Below are 15,904 nucleotides of genomic sequence, written 5' to 3'. Positions count from 1 at the left end.
GACCCTCGAATTAGGAGATGATACATTGCATTGGAATTCAATCCTGCAGAAACTGATTGATTGATTGATTGATTTTTGCTTTTTAGGGCTGCACCTGCAGCACATGGAAGTTCCCAGGCCTAGGGGTCAAATCACAGCTACACCACAGCTCACGGCAATGCAGGATCCTTAACCCACTGAGAAAAGCCAGGGATTGAACCTGCATCCTCATGAATACTAGTCAGATTCATTTCCACTGAGCCATGGTGGGAACTCCCAGTCTTGCAGAGATTTAGTGTTTCAGTTCTGTATTAAAGTCACTTTTGCTCAGGAAGTCATCATTGTCAATTCAGATTATTGAGCAAAGTTTACAGTGGAATTGCTCAGGAAAACTAGGGCTCTCAAGTGTAGTTGCCAACTTGCATTTGGTTGTTGTGGTTGTCTTGGAGCTCCTGGATTACTCTCACTCTGTTCTTTCTTCCCAAAGCCACCAGGACTTGACTTGGGAGAGGGGAGGTTGACTCTGCCTTTTACTTTATAGTGAATTTATATTCTAGTACCAGTAGCTAATCCCTTGGTAGATTAGGATTGTGGGGTAGATGGGGGCATTGAGACCTTTCATGGGTTGAAAGGAGGGGCCTGGGAAGGAGGAGGAGATAAGGTGAAGAAGAGGTTGATGTTTCTTTTACTAGGAAGGGAACTCAAAAAAGAGTGAGAATTAGAAGAGATACCTTTTATTCTGAGGTCTTATTCTATACAAAAATATTTTTCTTCAACCTAAGTCAGTATTTTGGATTTTAAAATTTAGAAAAATCGAGGTTCTTGTTTTTAGAAATATGTATTATATCAGGAACACACAAAATTAAGTAATACATCATGAGTTACATGCAAATATGCAAATATTTAATGTTAATAAAGGCTGACACTCCCGCCTCCCAGGAGCACTTCAAATCATTTCTGTGTATTGAAAGTAAGTTGTTGGGTTAAGTTGGAAGTTATTCCATGAAATATTTCTGAAGTGACATTTGTATGGGGCTCTGAGGACTTTGAAGGATGTTGCCTGAGAAATGTAGAGTGTCAGAGAAACACTTGTGAGTGTGGATTCTCTCAATGTAGACCAGTAGCCTTACCTGCATTTTCCCACAGGGCCTTAGTGAATGCCTACCAGTCCCAGCCCACCCCCGGGGTTCAGAAGGTGGGCATCAGCCTCTTCTTTACTGTTGTGGATTATGTCAGTGATGAGACACAGCGCCATCCTCCCACAAGGCAGTTTTTTACCTCCTGCATTGAGATCTTGGGACAGGTAAGGTCATCCTGTGTTTTTAGCCTTATTCATGATAGGTCCCTACAATGTCCTCATTAGGTATAGTCAGGGTTGATCCTGTACTTACAGTATAGTTCAGGATCTTACCTAAGTCAGAAGCCCCTTTGAATTGTTGGTATAGAATTCTGCTTTTCATATAAGAGGTTTAAATTATCAATATGTGAAAGTCTTTGGGGAGATGTCAAATACCATCAAATGCGGTTGGTATTAACAATATTACTGAAGGTCTTTATTGCTTATAAAATGCTTTTTGATAATTTTATTTCATCCTCACAGTGACTCTGTGTGATTGATATTATTCCCATCTCCTGCCCCCTCTACCCTCCAGCCACACCCACCGCATGCTAAAGCCAGGGATGGAACCCGGGCCACAGCTGTACCAGAGCCACAGCAGTGACAATGCCAGATCCTTAACCTCCAGAGCCATAGGGAACTCTGATATCATTGTCATCCTAAATATGAGGAAACTGGTCTCTAAAAGCTTAAATGATTTGCTTAAAGAATACAGCTGGTGAGCCCTGGAGCTGAGAGGGACCTGGGTCTTCTGACTCAATATTCAGTGCTTGCCCCACCTCTCCACTGCTGCATCCTAGTTACTAGTCACCATTTATTTATTTATTTGACTTACGATTAAATATATGGATATTTAACACAGGCAAGGGCAATGTATGCATGCAGATTTATAAAACCTGTCATATAAGAAAGGAAAGCCATTTGTGGGAAAATATATAAACACTAATTAACCATGTATTCTTACCCCAATTCAGTTAAATGAGTACTTATTTATTGGGTAATTTTAGGGAGGTGATGTTGAGCAGATACTAAAGTACAGCCATAAAAAAGAATGACATAGTGCCATTTGCAGCAACATGGATGGAGCTAGAGAACCTCATACTGAGTGAAATGAGCCAGATTTTTTAGAATAGATTTTTAATTGTCAGGTTGATGTGTGCTTATTATAAGCAATGCAAGCAGCGTAAAAAATATAAAGAAGAAAAATTTCTCATAATCCTAATCTGTTGGAAATAGTGGTTACATAGCTAACACTTCATTATAGTTTGTCTTGTGTATCTGTGTCTGTTAGTGTATTGTGTATATGTAAAAATGATATATCATTCTTACATATAGGTATAACAGATACGCACTCAAAATCTGCATGTGCTGTTTTATTACCTGTTTTTTCATTTGTACTATGTTTTATACATTATTCCTTGATAATTAATACCAACCTATATCATGGTATTTAGTATATAGGGTTCCATGGTACAGGTGTATTGTACTGTGTTTAGTCAGTGCCCTCTGGATGAATATTTAGGTAGGTTGTCTGTTTTATTGTAGTAAGCTTGAGATAAATATATATCTTTGTGAAATGGTGGGACTACTTTTCCTAGGGTAACTTCCTACTTTTCCTAGAAGTGTGATTGTTTTGTCAAAGGGACTAGGATTTGATGTGTATTGTCATACTGCTCCCCTGGGAAGTTTGTTCCTATTTACACTATCATAGCACGGTTTGAGTTTATTATTCTCCATGTTAAAACTAACATTAGGAATGGTCATTCTTTTAACATCTTGCTAATCTAATAGGGGAAGTGATTATTTGTGATTATTTTAAGTTGTTTTTTTCTTTAAGTACTTGTTAAGCTGCATGACTTTTAAAATGATTATTGGCAATTTAATTATTTTTCTATGATCTTCTGGATTTTCTCACCAAATTTTTCTGTTTGAGAGTTTATTTATTTTTTTATTGTTTTGAAAGAACTCTTCAGACCATTAGCCTAGTGTCTAGAATGTGTTGTAAGGTCATTTTTCTTTAATTTTATGATGATTTTGCCTTACAGGATTTAAATTTTCTTGTATTTCAATCTTTCAGTCTTATTCTTTATTATTTCTGCCTATGGTCAAGCTTATCAAAGCTTTCCTGATTCTGAGTTTATTTAAAAATTCATTTATAGTCTAGTATTTTTAAACTTTAGAACCAAATTAAAACGAGGTAAAGTTACCTTGAGGATATATTAATTGTGAAAGTTAGCTTTTTAAAAGATTAAAAGCACATCTCAATAAAATCTATAACCTAGGAGTTTTACTTTTTTGACATAATGCAGAATCACGTTGGATACTTTGTAATCATAGTAGGTGCATTGCAAATTTTTGATTTCAAATTACTACAATGTTTTCATCTTTTAAAAATTTTCTATAGCTTCTTCAAATCCATGAATTATCCAGAATATTTAATATCACTTTCATTGGAAGTGATAGGTTTATCTATGTGGATTTTAGATTTCTTTTGCTTGTTTCATATTTTCATTTAGAAAATATTCTATTTGCCTTATATACTATTCCTTAAAACTTGGTTGCTTAAGTAAAAGCTGGGGAGGGGAGAGTCTGGTGACATTTTCCCTTTTTCCTTCAAGGTGTTTATCAGTGGCACTAAATCAGAATGCAGAAAAGTCCTTCAGACCATCCTGAAGAATAGGAGGCTCTGCTCTCTCTTGTCTCCTTTCTTCACGCCCAATGCCGCACCTGCAGAGTTCATAGAGCTCTATGAGAAAGTGGTAAAGTTTCTGAGTGAGGACAACAGTGATATGATTTTCATGCTGCTAACCAAGGTGAGAGGTGATTCAGTCCTGATGTTGTCTCTCAAATGTTGGCACTGTTGTTGTTTCCTGCTCCACAGGAATGCGAGGCTTTCGGAGCTCTGTCTCCACATGGATGGGAGGCTCACAGGCCCTTTTCAGATTTGATACATCCTCAAGTAGTCTGATCCACAGCTGCTTCTTCTGGGGGCATTAATGGTGTCATGTAGGCCAGTCATACTCCAAGTAGTATAAAATGGACCAGCTCCCAAACTCTCTTCAAAACCTCTGTACAGTTTTGAAATATTCATAGTAATAATTTATTACATCCTTCTTTTGAATGTATCCTGTATTTATGCCTTAATTGTGTTTGATAAATGAGTTGTAATATGTCAGAGTCTCCTATATTTAGAAAAACCAGATCTAAGCAAATTGCCTTTGTCTTATTCCAAATAGAATATTATTATTATTTTTTTATTTTTATTTTTTTTGTCTTTTTTTTTTTTTTTTTGCTATTTCTTTGGGCCGCTCCCGCGGCATATGGAGGTTCCCAGGCTAGGGGTTGAATCGGAGCTGTAGCCACTGGCCTACGCCAGAGCCACAGCAACGCGGGATCCGAGCCATGTCTGTAACCTACACCACAGCTCACGGCAACGCCGGATCGTTAACCCACTGAGCAAGGGCAGGGATCAAACCCACAACCTCATGGTTCCTAGTTGGATTCGTTAACCACCGTGCCACGACGGGAACTCCCAAATAGAATATTATTAACTCAGACCAAGGCAATGAATTTATTTAACCACTTGAGAATTTCAGAGCCTTAGCTCTTCAATTTTATTTATGTGACATGTATGAATCATAAAACCTGGGCCTTTTTTAGGGGCTGGGGACTGATCTCAGGTTGTCATGGGGGGAGAATATGCTTTATAGTTTGGGATTCTGGAGGGGACAACACCCTAAATTTTTATTAATTGATGCAGACTCAGAAACATGGCCATTAGAAACATGGTTCCATAAAGTGGCTACTGGTTTGTGGACTGTGACTAGTGAAGAAGAATGACAGAGTTTTTTTGTTTTTTGTCTTTTTGCCTTTTCTTGAGCCACACCCGAGCCATATGGAGATTCCCAGGCTAGGGGTCTAATCAGAGCTGTAGCCACTGGCCTACACCAGAGCCACAGCAACTCGAGATCCAAGGCTCATCTGCGACTTGGATCTTGGATCACAGCTCACAGCAACACCGGATCCTTAACCCACTGAGCAAGGCCAGGGATCGAACCTGCAACCTCATGGTTCCTAGTCGGATGTGTTAACCACTGAGCCACGACAGGAACTCCTCGACAAAGTTTTGATCCACATCTTATAGGGAAAGCTTACCAATAATATTTTTAAATTGCAAAAAAGCATGCAGAGCTGAGAAAACTGCCTCTGCAATCCCAGAGAGTGAAGTAGAGATGCAGGCATAATGGTACCATCAGTTACCGACCCACCTAGATTTTTGTTTTTTTTTTGCTTTTTTTTACTGCTGCACCTGTAGTATATGAAAGTTCTCAGTCTAGGGGTCCAGTTGGAGCTGCAGCTGCTGGCCTGCACCACAGCCGCAGCAACGCTAGATCCGAGCTGAGTCTGCCACCTAAACCACAGCTTACGGCAACACTGGATTGTTTAACCCACTCAGGCCAGGGATCAAACCCACATCCTCATGGATACTAGTTGGATTCTTAACACTGAGCCATGAGAACTTCTAATTCTTTCAAGTATATAAATTTTAAGTATATAAATTTTAGTTTTAATCTTTATAAAAACCTAAATGCTAAGTAAGCTTTGACTTTCAAACTAAATTTGTACCTAGTTTGCTCTATTTGAATTGATTTTCTAGTGTAAATAAAACTGCTTTTTATTTCTTTTTCTTTTTAGTTCGATCTTAAACAATGGTTAAACGCCACTAAACCTCCTCTGTCTGATCGTACCAGGCTTCTGGAGTCCATTCATTTGGCACTTACTGCCTGGGGCCTTGAACCAGATGAAGATATTCTGATGCCATTTAATCTTTTCTGTAAGCACTGGACTTATCTTCTTCTCTACCAGTTCCCTGACCAGTACAGTGACATTCTCAGGCTGCTGATGCAAAGTAAGTGTTTTTAATTGTGACTGATTAGATCACAGTGAATATTTTAATACAAGTACCATTCTACAGATGTCATCCAAAGATGTAAAGATAAAACAAGTATGCAGGTGCTTAGAAACACTAATCTTCACCCAGACTGCTCAATGAGCGATGCCCAAAAGGTTGCTGTCTGTAAATTGGTCAGTTCCTGTCCTAATTGTTAGACTGGGCCCTCATTGGGCGAGGCAGCACTGGGACAGTGGGGTTGGAGTCTTCAGTCTTTCCCCCACTTCTTCACCTTGACTCTGCAGCTGTCCTGAGCTGGGGTGGGACGAAGGTGGGCTTGCTTATTACTCTGATGACTGCAGATTTTGGAAGGGATGGAGGTTGCTCTTTTCCAATATGTTTAATGTGTCAGTTGGTTTCTCTGTAGTTCCAATATGGTGGATAAATCTGATTCCCCCCCCCCCAATTTTTTGCAAATGAATTCTATCTCCCTATATAATAGTATTCTGTATATTAGCCCAAAGAAAGAACAACATTAAAATTTTCACATTTCCACCATTTCTGTCTCCCTCCTGCAGTTTTTCCCATTCGAGTATTGGAGAGTAAAGGAAAAATAAAGGGTGTGGGCTTTTTTATTTTTGAAATTTCCCTAGGCAGGAATTGTACTGAAATTTGAAAAATGAGATAGTATTTACTTTTTTCATCTAACCTTCATACTATTTATAGATATAATAGAAAACTAAATTTTGTTTTATGTCAAATCTTTTTTTTTTTTTTTGTCTTTTTAGGGCTGCTCCTGCAGCATATGGAGGTTCCCAGGCTAGGGGTCAAATTGGAGCTGTAGCCGCTGGCCTACGCCACAGCCACAGCTATGCATGATCTGAACCGCATCTGTGACCTACACTGCAGCTCATGGCAATGCCAGATCCTTAACCCAATGAGCGAGGCCAAGGATTGAACCTGCGTGCTCATGGATGCTAGTCAGGTTTGTTTCCACTGAGCCACGACAGGAATTCCTATGTCAAATCTTTGTATTACTTTATAGAAATAGTTTAATGAATAAATGAGCGATCTTATGTATTGGACTACCTGAAGAATACTGAAATGTGGGTACCATTTTCAAAGCACTTCAAGCTTTCATAATTTCTTCCAGAGGCAAGTTGTAGAGTAGATGGAGAATGGCGGTATGGAAATGTACTTGTATAATTTTTGATGCTTATTTGCATAGCTGATTTTTGCTCTAAATTTTCAAAATTTGATTAAACCCATATTGTGTTTCTTTCCCCGAAACCTCTTAAAGAGATTGTGAATTGCTTACATAGGCAGCCCTTGACTTGGATTTAGCAGCAAATTTATGCTTCCTAGGAAAAGCAGTCCAGCTGCAGGCTTAAGAATAGCAGCACCACATCTGTCAGATTCCATGACCTCCAGCCTCCTGGTGCTGTATCTGTCCCTGGCCACCATGTTGGGGTACCCAGGGTTTCATCCTCTGCCCATCTGCTCTCTCCATTTTCCCTGAGTGAGCCCATTGCAATTTCCCCTAGCTTCCCTGATGTCCTCTGGCTGTGCATGACCCCATACCTATAGCTGGGGTCCAGACCTCTTCCCTGAGATCCAGACCACAGTAGCTGTTGGTCCTAGACCCCTTGCTGTTCCCGAGATACCTCAGACTCAGTAATACAGCTGACCTCATCATCTTTCCCCCAGACCTGCCCTTAGGAGCCTTTTTTCCTGTGTGATCCTCGTGTCACCTCTGGGAGAAAGGACCTGAGGACATTAATTAATAATTAATTAATTATTAATCCTGTCCTCTGGGGAGTGAGTTTTGCCAGTAGGAGAATGCTGGCTGGTAGTCTCTACTTCTGTATAGAAGACTACTAGCGTCTATAGTCTGTATTGTTTTTTGTTTTCCCTGTGTAGGAGTAGAATTTTAGGGGCGAGTATCAGACCTCTTCTGAAGAGTGTAGACTCTGCAGTTGAGTTCTGCAACCTGTCTCCCTTGTTTTGTCTCTGTCACATCATCCAGCCAGGAAAATGGCATGTTTACCGTTCCCCAGTCAGGGGCTGGTAGGTGGGAGTCCCTCCCAGATTCCAGCTCAGATGACTTGGCTGTGCTCACTCCCAGCAGGGTTACCAAGAACAAGGAAAGTCAAGTGTCCACGTGGACAGACCTTTCAATAGGTTCTCCTTGCTTTGATCTCTCTACCATGGATCTTTATGAATATGTTTTAGATTTTTATTTGATGTTAATAAGTACATGTGTTCTTTGACTCAAATTGAAAAGTTAATTTGTGAAGGATGCTGACTTGCTGTCCTCTGTCCCTGCCGGGTAAGGCTCTGCTGAGCAGCTGCTGAGCCCTGAGTGTTGGAAAGCCACCCTGAGAGCCCTGGGCTGCTGTGCCCCAAACTGCCAGCAGGGGGCAGCTTCTGCTGAGAGCACGGTTCTTCAAAGCTCTCCGGATGTTCTCTTGTCAGACAAGCAGGTGTGTAGCTTTTGGTCTCTGAAGTTTTTGTTGTGTGCTTCTCTTCCGTTTCCTTTGTAATTTACTTAAAATGGCAACTCATTTAAAATTTATATCTGAAAATATGCTCTTTTGTGCATTATTTTTAGGAGCTGTGCTTTTCTTTGTCAGTCATCCACCTCCCCTTGGTGCCCCCTGTACCTGAATTTCTTTTCTGTCACATCTTAGAGTCCTACCCCTGTGTTCAGGAGCAGCCCAGGCCCTGTGTGTCTCCCCCGCCTCCACCATCTTAACCCACTTGCTTCCCTGGTGCCTTTGGGCAGTGTCCCCAGAGCCCTCAGCTTCTTCAGTTTTATATGATATGGGTTCACATGAATTTATATGAAAAAATGGTTCCTCTGCTTGAAAAAGCGTTTGAAGTCTGCCAATTTCCTTTTCCTATTCTGTGTACCTTTACAGCTTGATTACAAATTCAAAGCCCCCCTTTACAGTCGACCGTAGTACTTTACTGGAAGTAGGCACTCAGCACTTTTTTTTTTACCAACCATTGTCTTCCAGGTGATGGAGACTATTCAGTGGCTCTCAAACTTTTTTTATAAGCTTCGGTTATCCACATTGGACTTTAAAAGTTTTGGTTTATTCTCAAAATGGAGTCCTTACATGGCTGATATGAAGACACTCTTGGGCTATCTTGTAAAAAGGCTGCTTGACTCAGAAATGGCCAGCTTGGCCCAAAACCCATCTGCCAGTAACAAAACAGGTAATGTGCCTTTATTTATTTATTTTTTCTTTTTCATATTCTTTTCCATTATGGTTTATTACAGGATATTCATAGTGTTTTTTTTTTTTATTGTTGTTTCCCAAATACAATTTTTTTTTCCTACTGTACAGCATGGTGACCTAGTTACACATACATGTATGCATCCTTTTTTCTCCCATTATCATGCTCCATCATAAGTGACTAGACATAGTTCTCAGTGCTACACAGCAGGATCTCATTGCTAATCCAGGTAATGTGCCTTCAGTGCAACATGTAGCTAGGCGTTCTGACTTTCCATTAGAAGAGACTTGAAAAGGCACAATAAAAGATTTAAATCTTGGTAATAAATCTATATATCTGAATGTCAAGAAGAAGAAATAGGAAATACATAGTACAGTGTGAACCCAGATATGTGTCATACCTATATTAACTTACTCAGCAGGTGCTTACTTCAGCTTGTTTCTGCCCTTCCTTTGTAGGGTGGGATAAAAGAGACAGGTTTCAGTCTCCAACTCTTTCTTTCTATTATTTAGCTCATTAAGAATATTTAAGTTTTTATCTTTTAATACAAGTGTGTTATAAAATTATCCATGACATTGTGTTGTGACAAAACTTCAGTTTAAGAAATTTCATTGCAGCAAATGAAAACTGAAACACACTTTGTTATAAAAAGTGTTGTTTGTGGAGTTCCCATCGTGGCGCAGTGGTTAACGAATCCGACTAAGAACCATGAGGTTGCGGATTCGATCCTTGGCCTTGCTCAGTGGGTTGGGGATCCGGCATTGCCATGAGCTGTGTTGTGGGTCGCAGACGCGGCTCGGATCCCGTGTTGCTATGGCCTTGGAGTAGGCCAGTGGCTACAGCTCCGATTAGACCCCTAGCCTGGGAACTTCCATATGAATCGGGAGTGGTTCAAGAAAAGGCAAAAAGGCAAAAAGACAAACAAACAAACAACAACAAAAAAAAACGTTGTGTATTACCGTAGGTTTATGAGTATACAGACAAGTAGATTTTCGATACAGTTATCAATGATATTGACAAAGGGTGGGCTTGTGTCTTTTTACTTTAATTGAAGTATAATTGATGTATAATATTATGTGAGTTACAGGTATACAATGGAGGGATTCACAATTTTTTTTTTTTGTCTTTTGAGGGCCGCACCCGAGGCATATAGAGGTTTCCCAGGCTAGCGGCTTAATCAGAGCTGTTGCTTCTGGCCTACGCCACAGCCACAGCAACGCCAGATCCGAGTCGTGTCTTGAGACCTACACCACAGCTCACGGCAACACTGGGTCCTCAGCCCACTGAGCGAGGCTAGGGATCGAACCTGAAACCTCATGGTTCCTAGTCATCGTCATTTCTGCTACACCACGACGGGAACCTCCATGGATTTGCGATTTTTAAAAGTTATACTCCATTTAGTTATTCCAAGATACTGGCTATATTCCTGATGTTGTACAATATATACAGCCTTATATGTATTTTATACCTAATAGTTTGTACCTTTTAATCCCCTGCCGCTGTGTTGCTCCTCTCCCCTTCCCTCCACCCACTGGTAACCACTAGTTTGTTCTATCTGTTGGTCTGCTTCTTTTTTGATATATTTACTAGTTTTTGTATTTTTTAGATTCCACGTATAAGTGATGTCATATGATATTTGTTTTTCTTCTCTTTTTTAATATTTGTTTTTGTTTGACTTCTTTCACTTCGCATAATACCCTTCAAGTCTATCCGTGTTGCTGCAAATGGTGAAATTTCATTCTTTTTAAATAGCTAAATAGTATTCCATTGCACATACATACCACATTTTCACCTGGATAATGATGCTATATGAACATTGGGTGCATGTATCTTTTCGATTAGTGTTTTTGTTTTCTTTGGATGTATGCCCAGGAGTGGAATTGTTGGATCATATGGTAGTTCTATTTTTATTTTTTTAAGAAACCTCCATACTGTGTTCCACAATGGCCGCACCAATTTACATTCCTATAAATAGTGTACAGGGGTTCCCTTTTTACAGATCCTCACCAACATTTGGTATTTGTATTATTTTTGGTGATAGCCATTCTGACAGGTGTAAGGTGCTATCTCATCGTGGTTTTTATTTGCATTTCTCTGATAATTAGTAATGTCAAGCATCTTTTCATGTGCCTGTTGACATGTGATGGGTTTGTTTCTTGTCTCTAATAATTGTGCTTTGTTTTAGTGCTAAGAACCTTGCATTCAGTAATTGTCCAGCTCTTTAAGCCGTGGATCCTTGTTTTAGAGGACAATGAAAGGTAAGCAGTTTTTCCAGTATTCAAATTCTTTTGAAATTTACAGACTTAAAGTTTGGATGGTGTTTTTAGTACAGGTGGTGGTTTGCAGATTGATTTTTAGTGTAGGTCCATGTTTAACTTTAGAAAAATGCTTCTTTACAAAATGAAGACATTTTCTGTTTGTGGAATTGTTAGTCTGAGCAGAGCTATTGATTTTGAAACAAAACTGGATGCTCATTTCCAGCTTTCCACAGTAAAGAAGTTGAATGAATTTGGTATCTTATTTCTAAAAAACTGGTATTGCGCTCTTGAATTAAGTTTTGATAATATAACACTGCAAAATATGAGACTAACTTGATTTTACCCAGTATCAGTTATTTTTGGGAACTAAGTTGGCTTTCAGATTAGTGGGTAAGAATTACCCTTTTAACATGAACTCTAAACTAAATGAAAGCATTATTTCACAAGCATTTAAAACTGAGGTGTAGAGCTGTTCAAATGCAAGGAGTTGCCTTTTGAGTCTTTTCTTTCCTCCTAAAAACATACGAGCATAAGCTAGATGTCCAGAGTTTTGTAAAAATTATAACAGTGGTAAATATCACAGTATTTCGAGTTTTCATAAGTATAAATTAATCTGATCCTGAGATTCAGAAAACCTGAATGTCACATTCAGATCCTACAGCCCATGAGGGCCAGGCCTGGGACCTGGGCTCAGAGATTTGACCCCCATGTACAGGCTTTTCATATCTCCCAAGCTGCTTCCAGAGCCCATGGAGGAAAAGAGGAAAGGTTTTGGGTCTTTGCTTTTGCCAGAGGGCCATCCTTAACCAATCTGCAAATTTCAGGATTTTATAGTGGCCCTGAGACTGCTGACCATAACACACCCTGCCTGTTTACATCCAGGAAGAATTAATGGAATTTATTTTCCTATTGAATTTTTAGTGCCAAATTCAGAAGCTAAAATTCTCATATCAAGAGTTTTTTTCTTGGTTACTTCTCTCTGTTCACTTCTGGTCCTTTTTGTTACATGACCTCCCCCCCCGCCATGCTTTAGGCAGATAAAACTTTTCAAAGGCATTTGAAATGTAACCAAGACACACAAGGGATAGGTTCAGGGATATAAGTTGGATGTGGAAAGGTGTTAATTTGATAGTTATTTAGATAACACACTTCTGAAACTTAATTGTGTTGGAATAAAGGGTAGAAAGGAAAGTAAATAAAATTATATGATTGATATTAAAAGGTACAATTCACTCCCAAGAATTGACAGCCTTTAAAGTGGTCTAAATGTAGGGCTACATAGTACAGAGTTTTTTTCTAGGACTTAGGCAAGCCCCAGAATCTGGGACATAGAGTAATTTAGTCATAGTATTTCATTTCTAAGGGTTTGTTTCTTTTATTTAAAGCAGCCAACGACATTACCCCTGGCTGGAAAGTGATGCTGCGGGGGCCTCAAGTGTTGTCCAATTGTTCACTGACTGCATTGACTTATTGCACCAGAGTTTTAAAGGTAGGAAGAAATTATATCATGTTTCTGGTTAGTTTTCACTTTTTCCTTAAGTCATTCTGTTAATCTTTTGCCTCTGATGTCCTACTTTATTTAATTTTATTTTATTGCTAGGCTCTCATCTTTGCCTAAAGAAAGGTCACCAATACAATTATTTCCTGTAAAGTATGTAACGTCTTAGCTTTTTGGTGAGGTAGTGCTCAGCGTCATCAGTTATGGAAGATAGGCTTTCCTCTTTTCAAATATTGTCTTTCCCCCATATTCTATTTTCTATGACTCTTCACTTTTTTTGGTGTGTTTTCTTGGGGGTTTTTTTGTGCTTCATTTGGGGCAGATTCTTGAGATCTTTCTTCTAGCTTATTCCTTCTCTCCAGCTATGTCTAAACCTGCTTTAAAAAAAAAATCCATTGAATTTTTCATTTTAGTTTCTAGAAGTTATGTTTGTTTTTAGAAATTTCTCCAGCGTGGGAGTTTCCATGTGGCTCAGTGATAATAAATCCAACTAGTATCCTTAAAGACACGGGTTCAATCCCTGGCCTTGCTCATTGGGTTAAGGATCTGGTGGTACTATGATCTGTGATTTAGGTTGCAGATGCAGCTTGGATCTGGAATTGCTGTGGCTGTGGTGTAGACCAGCAGCTACAGCTCTGATTCGGCCCCTAGGCTGGGAACTTTTATATACTGTAGGTGTGGCCCTAAAAAGACCAAAAAAAAGGGAAAAAGAAAGAAAGAATGTACCCAGTGCTTTGAGTGTATCTTATTTCTTTAAAATTTCAATTTTTATTTCTTTTTTCTGCCTTTTCTAGGGCCGCTCCCACGGCATATGGAGGTTCCCAGGCTAGGGGTACAATTGGAGCTGTAGCCACTGGCCTATGCCAGAGCCACAGCAACATGGGATCCAAGCCACATCTTTGACCTACACTACAGCTCATGGCAACGCCGGATCCTTAACCCACTGAGCAGACCAGGGATCGAACCCGCAACCTCATGGTTCCTAGTCAGATTCGTTAACCACTGTGCCACGACGGGAACTCCCAATTTTTATTTCTTTAGAATGTTTAAACTTGCTTACTTTCCTTGATGATTAATTGATTTTTGTTTTTTAGGGTTGCACCTGCAGCATATGGAGGTTCCCAGACTAGGGGTTGAATTGGAGCTACAAGCTGCCGGCCTACACCACAGCCACAACAGTGCAGGATCCGAGCAGCGTCTTCGACCCACACCACAGCTCACTTAACCTAAGGATCATTAACCCACTGAGTGAGGCCAGGGATCGAACCCGAAACCTCATGGTTCCTAGTCGGGTTCGTTTCTGCTGCACCACGACCGGAACTCCTCGATGATTTATTTCTACTGATTCCATTAGCTGAAATTTCTATTGTGTGGGGGGGGTAGAGGGGGTTCATGCTGCTGTTTGATGTTCCTTCAGATGCTTGTTTCCTTGTATGTATTGTAATTTTCTATTGTGAGCCCTTATTTAGAGAGTATCTGTGGAAATGTCATAAGGACTAGGATGAGGGTGTGTGCCTCCAGAGAAGACCTGCATTTATTGCCAATTGGAGCTATGTTATTCCTTGGCCTGGGTTTCTCACACTACAAGATAACATGAAATCAAACCCCAGACTCAATCACCACAGCCAACTTTCTTGCCTCCTTGACTGAGTCCAGGTGAAGGCAGAGAAGATCTGCTTCCCCCTCAACCTTATCTGCCCTCTCAGTGAGGGTATAGTTCTTAGAAGCTCTTGTCTTCTGTTTCCTTGGGCTGTTGAAACCCCACATTAGCAAACAGCCCCAATGCAACTGAGGCTTCAGCATCAGTTTAATGCTCTTCTTTCCTGACCGCTCTCCGCTTCTGGCCCCTGGGGTTTTCTCCCACTGAGTCTATCTTGCTGTGCATTTTCAGAGATGTATTTTATGTAGTGAATTTAAATATTTTATATTGGGAAGTTTATGAGGCTATTAGGTCCACCCAGTCCATTCTTGCAATAGCTTCCTACTGGTTTTTCTTATTTTGTTTCTGTTCCTGCCTGTACAGTAGTTTGAGTTTTCCTAAAATTCTGTTTTTATTGCTGTTATGTTCTTATGCAGAAACTTTTAAGCATTTTAGCCCAGAATTCAGATGTGTCTGGCCCAGAGCACTTGAGCAACTTTATGTGATGGTTGGTTTTTTAAGGGAAATATTCCATTAAGCCATACTTTTCTACTCACTGTTCCCTAAAGGTCCTTGGACCTTCCTTCTGCCGTACTTTTGGTTGTGCTAATTCCACTACCTGGATGTGCTAATTCCACTACTTCAGGTCCTTTATCTTTTACTGTACATCTGTTTATGCTTGTACATTTATTTCCTATCCCTAAGTCTTTTTTAAAAATTTTTTTCTTTTTATTTTATTTTAAAATTTTTTAATTAATGATTTTTATTTCTCCCATTATAGTTGGTTTACAGTGTTCTATCAATTAAATTTTTTTTTTTTCATAGGATTGCTCCTGCAGCATATGAAAGTTCCCAGGCGAGGGGTTGAATTGGAGCTGCAGCTGCCAGCCTACACCACAGCCATGTGGGATCCAAGCTGTATATGCTAGCTTGCAGCAACACTGGATCCTTAACCTACGGAGTGAGGCTAGGGATCAAACCCACATCTTAATGGATGCTAGTTGGGTTCTTAACCTGCTGAGCCACAACGGGAACTCCTCCTGTCCCTAAGTCTTTATAGCACATTGTTGCCATTTGAGTTCTTGGGATGCAGACACCATGATGGTACCAGAGTGCTGAGATTTATTTGGGGAAATGCCTGTGAAGATAAGAGAGAGAGGGGTAGGGATAGGCAAGGAAAGCCTTCATACCCAGTGCAAGTCTAACACCTGTGAAAGGAGAGTCAGAAGAAAGAGTCCCAGCCTGCATGGCAGCTCTCAGAAAGTGTTGGCCAGTTGGA

The 15,904-nt window shown here is 40.0% G+C and overlaps 1 protein-coding gene across 4 annotated transcripts in view; it reads left to right on the top strand.

Annotated features, from left to right (window-relative positions):
- The window catches only part of EPG5 (ectopic P-granules 5 autophagy tethering factor), a 117,567-nt gene that overhangs the window by 79,602 nt on the left and 22,061 nt on the right, over positions 1-15,904 (top strand). For 3 of the 4 annotated variants that reach the window (XM_047764107.1, XM_047764089.1, XM_047764116.1), the window contains 7 exons: positions 1,126-1,282; positions 3,715-3,909; positions 5,792-6,005; positions 8,322-8,470; positions 9,008-9,209; positions 11,416-11,488; positions 12,874-12,977. In XM_047764107.1, the coding sequence (XP_047620063.1) occupies positions 1,126-1,282; positions 3,715-3,909; positions 5,792-6,005; positions 8,322-8,470; positions 9,008-9,209; positions 11,416-11,488; positions 12,874-12,977 (1,094 nt within the window). The remainder of the gene's footprint in view (positions 1-1,125; positions 1,283-3,714; positions 3,910-5,791; positions 6,006-8,321; positions 8,471-9,007; positions 9,210-11,415; positions 11,489-12,873; positions 12,978-15,904) is intronic. The other variant, XM_047764098.1, reaches the window with a different exon arrangement.

The sequence above is a fragment of the Phacochoerus africanus genome, chromosome 2, assembly GCF_016906955.1.
Source record: "Phacochoerus africanus isolate WHEZ1 chromosome 2, ROS_Pafr_v1, whole genome shotgun sequence".
Classification (NCBI taxonomy): domain Eukaryota; kingdom Metazoa; phylum Chordata; class Mammalia; order Artiodactyla; family Suidae; genus Phacochoerus; species Phacochoerus africanus.
The sequence above is the reverse complement of the archived record's forward strand: the minus strand, read 5'-3'. Positions and strand labels throughout refer to the sequence as shown.